General features: G+C 43.8%; 1 protein-coding gene across 1 annotated transcript in view; it reads right to left on the bottom strand.

The window, feature by feature from the left end:
- The window catches only part of sapcd2 (suppressor APC domain containing 2), a 10,947-nt gene that overhangs the window by 5,733 nt on the left and 984 nt on the right, over nucleotides 1-4,230 (bottom strand). The window contains exons 2-3 of the mRNA XM_008326012.3: nucleotides 3,756-4,192; nucleotides 1,026-1,159 (exon numbers count right to left, since the gene is read on the bottom strand). Of these exons, the coding sequence (XP_008324234.1) occupies nucleotides 1,026-1,159; nucleotides 3,756-4,192 (571 nt within the window). The remainder of the gene's footprint in view (nucleotides 1-1,025; nucleotides 1,160-3,755; nucleotides 4,193-4,230) is intronic.

Genomic DNA, 4,230 nt, shown 5'->3' with positions numbered 1-4,230 from the left:
GGGACATGAGGGGGCCACTGAAAGTGTAACAGAAGGGAAGAGCCAGAACAGCCGACCTCTCCTGTTCCACTCCCAGTTATGTGTTAACCTTCATGGACTTTTATCCTTAATTTAAATGATTTCATCATTAAACCATATCCACGGTGTGGGACACACGCTCGACCGTGTGTTGATATCCAACATCCAATCATCCACTGTGTCACATGACACAGCAGAAATTCAAAGAGAGACGTGTGCATGGCTACAGGACCTGACACTCGGTCAGTGGTGCCGAAAAAGACTGGTTGGACTATTTTAAAAACTGCCGACAAACACTTTGTGGAGGTCAGAGGTCAGAGACGAGCCAGACTCTGAAGGCAACAGTTACTGTCAGTTACGGGCGGTGGTGTCTGCGGACTTGGGACCGGAAGGTTTCAGGTTCGAGTGCCACCAGCTGCCAAGCTGACATGGCACCGTGCCCACACACTGCTCCCCGGGTGCTTAACGCTGCCCCCTGCTGACTCTGGTGATGGGTCACATTTCGTTGTGTGTGCAGTGGTGTGCTGTGTCACAATGAAAAAGAATTCACTTTCACTCATTAAAACCAAGGAAGACTATTGAGGCAGAGGATCACAAGAACGTCCACTCCCTTCACCTGAAGACAGAGAGGACATAGTGACGTTGGACATACATGTCCTGAGTGGACGGGTCACAACACCACTGTACTTCCAGTGTTCTCATGAAACAACATTACATCTATGTTTTCATCGGAAAGAAAAAACACTTTAAAATATCATCAAGGTGAAAAAATATGGGAAATTTAATGCTATAGTAGCGATCAAATACAAAAGTTGTCGCCTATTTTTCCTAAAAGTCGTCCATCGACCATATTTTAGTCTCACTGCTGCCTGTTCTACACACTGGAGTTCCATGTGTTTCTACTGTAGTATTGTTTAGTTTTACTGGAAGCTACAGTACTTTGTATTTAATTTGTAGGCGTATGATCAAATATTTGTGTGTGTGTGTGTGTGTGTGTGTGTTCACACCATTTCATAATCCACTCCGTTGGATATGGTATGCCGCCTCTGGTCTTCCCGGGCCCGACTGTGTCTCCTGGTGAGGCCTGTAAGGCCGGTTGCTGATTCACTCTGAGACCTGGGTAATCCTGATTTTGCGACACCTGCAGAAATGTGAAACAGACGCATTTAAATACACGTCGACACAAATGCTGCGGCTTGATAGGTTCCCTCAGATCTCTGTAGACGTGTTTGTTAACTGATGGATCAACTGGGATTTTAACTAATTCCATATAAGAATACCAGTCAGCAGCAGCAGCAGCAGCAGCAGCAGCAGCAGCAGCAGCATTACTCAGGCAATTTAGTATCTGTTCAATCATAGGTGAAGAAATTCAACTTTCAAAATTCTTGATTCTCTTGATGTAAAAAGTTCATGTCCTTAAACTCGTAGTACTAAAGCCATAATATTATTAAGAGAATTATAAAGGCTTAAATAAAAAAAATAAAGACAAAAAGAGTTACGTTTTGCTTAGCAACATATCAAATGTCCAACAAGTACAGGAAGTGAAGGAGAGAGAGAGAAAAAACAAAACATTTGGGCTCACGGTGCGTGTGTGACGTCCACCACATGAGGGAGCTGTAGTCTTACAGACGACAGAGCCTGGTGTTAATAATGTTGACTGGGGAGCTAATTGTCATAACGTAAAGCTAACTAAGGCTGAATATAAGTGGAAATGTACAACAGGACTTCAGTAGCACGAGTGTCTCCGATATCATTCCCTCTGTAGTGCGTGGTAAATCAAACGTAATTATATATAAATGTCTATACATGAAAAAAATTAAAAAAACAATTAAATAATTATAGCTAAAAAGCAAGCTAGCAAGAAACTATGCCCAAAATAAAGCAATAAAACCTCAAATTTAGCAGAAATAGTAACAACATAAACAAAAAACTAAGTTAAATAAATAAAAAATAAAGCAAATTATCTTAAAGTTAAACATGACTAATCAGCAGAAATCTGGCGTTTTTTCACTTTTTCATGTGTCTCTTAGTTTTTCTAAATCAGGCCCAAAAAAAAAAAAGCCTCGTCTCTCAGTGGGTGTTTTTCTGGGTCAACTGATGGGGATAATGTAGACTTAAGTGCATGGCGTCACCTTTGACCTTTCTCAAAAGCGAGAGTGAGGAATTTGTACTGATGTTTGGGGGGGGGGGTCTCAGTGCAGCATTGATTCAAAGAGTCGCTGCGTTTCTAACTGGTCAAACTTGGCTAAGCCTGGCTGCGTGTGAGCGATTATAGCAAGAACACCGTTGGTCCGACTGTTCTCCTCACTGCGTGATATCATCCATCCATCCATCCATCCATCCATGTATGTAACTATGTGGCCCGAGTGCAAGTGACGCGAGCAGTTAAAGCCCGGAGGCGTCAACAGGAAGTGTAACTCCTGCAGCTCCAGACAGGCCTGGTTTCGTGACATCATACGTAACCAAGGCATCTCACAGCTGAGAGCGTGACTGTGTGTGTGGTGTACGTGTAAAAGAGAGTGAAAAGTGAAATGAAGCATAAAAAAGGACGCCTGTGTTATTATGAGCTGTCCACCAACAACAACGTCTCTCTGCAGCTCCCGCTCCTTCAGACCTGCGGGGAAATACGTGGAGACGTATCTTGGAATGTCATTGATCGCAGCCCCATTCCCGACTCAGCTCACAGCAGCAGGGGACAACTCTGACCTCACTCCACAAGCCAGATCACCGCAATGGATAAATCTCTACAGGAATTTCTGGACATGACCTCTGACCTGAGCTGAGGTTTACAACAGCAGTTGTTCAACAGAGCACCAACGTCCCCTCCAACAGGCCAGTTCAGATGTAGGAGAGTGGTGATATCTAAGAAGGTTGTTTGTGAAGAGTTAAGAGTCAATCTGTTTTTTGTTGATCTCTGCTGGAGAAAGACTTTAGTTGTTTGTGAAGAGTTAAGAGTCAATCAACTGGTTTTTGTTGACCTCTGCTGGAGAAAAACTAAGATTTTATCCCAAAAATTTTTTTGTCAGCTGTATTATTGTGATCACAAAGGAAAAAATCACGAAGAGGAATCATAAAAGTCAGGGGTCACTCAGGACCCTGAGTGGTATTAATGTTGTAGCTGTTATAGCTGATCATCAGGGTTAAATAAATTATTTGTTTAAATTGGGACTGTTTTTTTTCATCTTTGGGCTAACATTTTAGCTGTTTTTTTTACTAATATACACCTTTTAGCAAACATTCTAACACATTAGTGAAAAATTAAGATGGTTAAATTGACCTGGAAAAAAGTTTGTACGCCCCTAGTGGCGGCAAACTGTTCCCCACAATTTTAAATTAAATATATTATATATATTATAACTTATAGCTGGTGCATCTGTACAGTCAACAAAGTGTCATACTGTTCTTATTTTGTGGTACCAAAACAATGGCGTAGGTCCCTGAAAGTGGCTCAAACACACGGTCTGCTGATTGGTCAACAGAAAGTTAACGATAAAAGACCAAAGTTGGTCAAACTGTCATGAACACAGGTGATCATTGGAGCTGCAAATAACACAATTATAATAATTTTATGACAGTAAGTGAATGTCAAACCTGGCTGCATCGTATAAACTGTTTTTAGTGATACTGAATTTATTTATTATTTTTGACATGAAAACAAGAATTCAGTCATCAGACTGGTACATATAATTTAATTTCCCAGATATTATTTTACATTATATTCATCATCTGACACTTACTTCTTCTCCGAAGCTGTGGTGACTCCAATGCCAGTGACTCGATGGCTCTGACCTGGCTCTGCTGAGGCTGAGGTTGTGCGGGTTTAGTGGGGTGACCCGGGTCGGTCCTGAAACACCCTCCCTCTGGAGCCACTGGAATCCGCTCCAAGCTGCGCCCGGACCTCTCGAAGCCCGCGCTGTACCGGACTGGTCCACATGTGGGGTACACGGGTCCCTCCTCCGGCCTGGCCCGGCTGTGGAGTGAGGATGGACGATGCTGCTGCTGCTGCTGCTGGGTGTTGGACGCGTTACTCGGACCAAGTGGACGGACCTTGTTCTCAATCCGGATTGGAGCAGCGTGAGCCTTTAGGTGAGTGTTCTCCGGGTTGAGCATGGAGTACCGCAGCCCCGCAACGAACCGCTCAAAAGTGAGGCAGCCATGTGGCGGGGGGACCCGCCTCCGGCCGCCTAGCACCCCGCCCGGCAGACCCTGGGG

Source organism: Cynoglossus semilaevis, chromosome 14, assembly GCF_000523025.1.
Source record: "Cynoglossus semilaevis isolate Cse_v1.0 chromosome 14, Cse_v1.0, whole genome shotgun sequence".
Taxonomy (NCBI): domain Eukaryota; kingdom Metazoa; phylum Chordata; class Actinopteri; order Pleuronectiformes; family Cynoglossidae; genus Cynoglossus; species Cynoglossus semilaevis.
The sequence above is the reverse complement of the archived record's forward strand: the minus strand, read 5'-3'. Positions and strand labels throughout refer to the sequence as shown.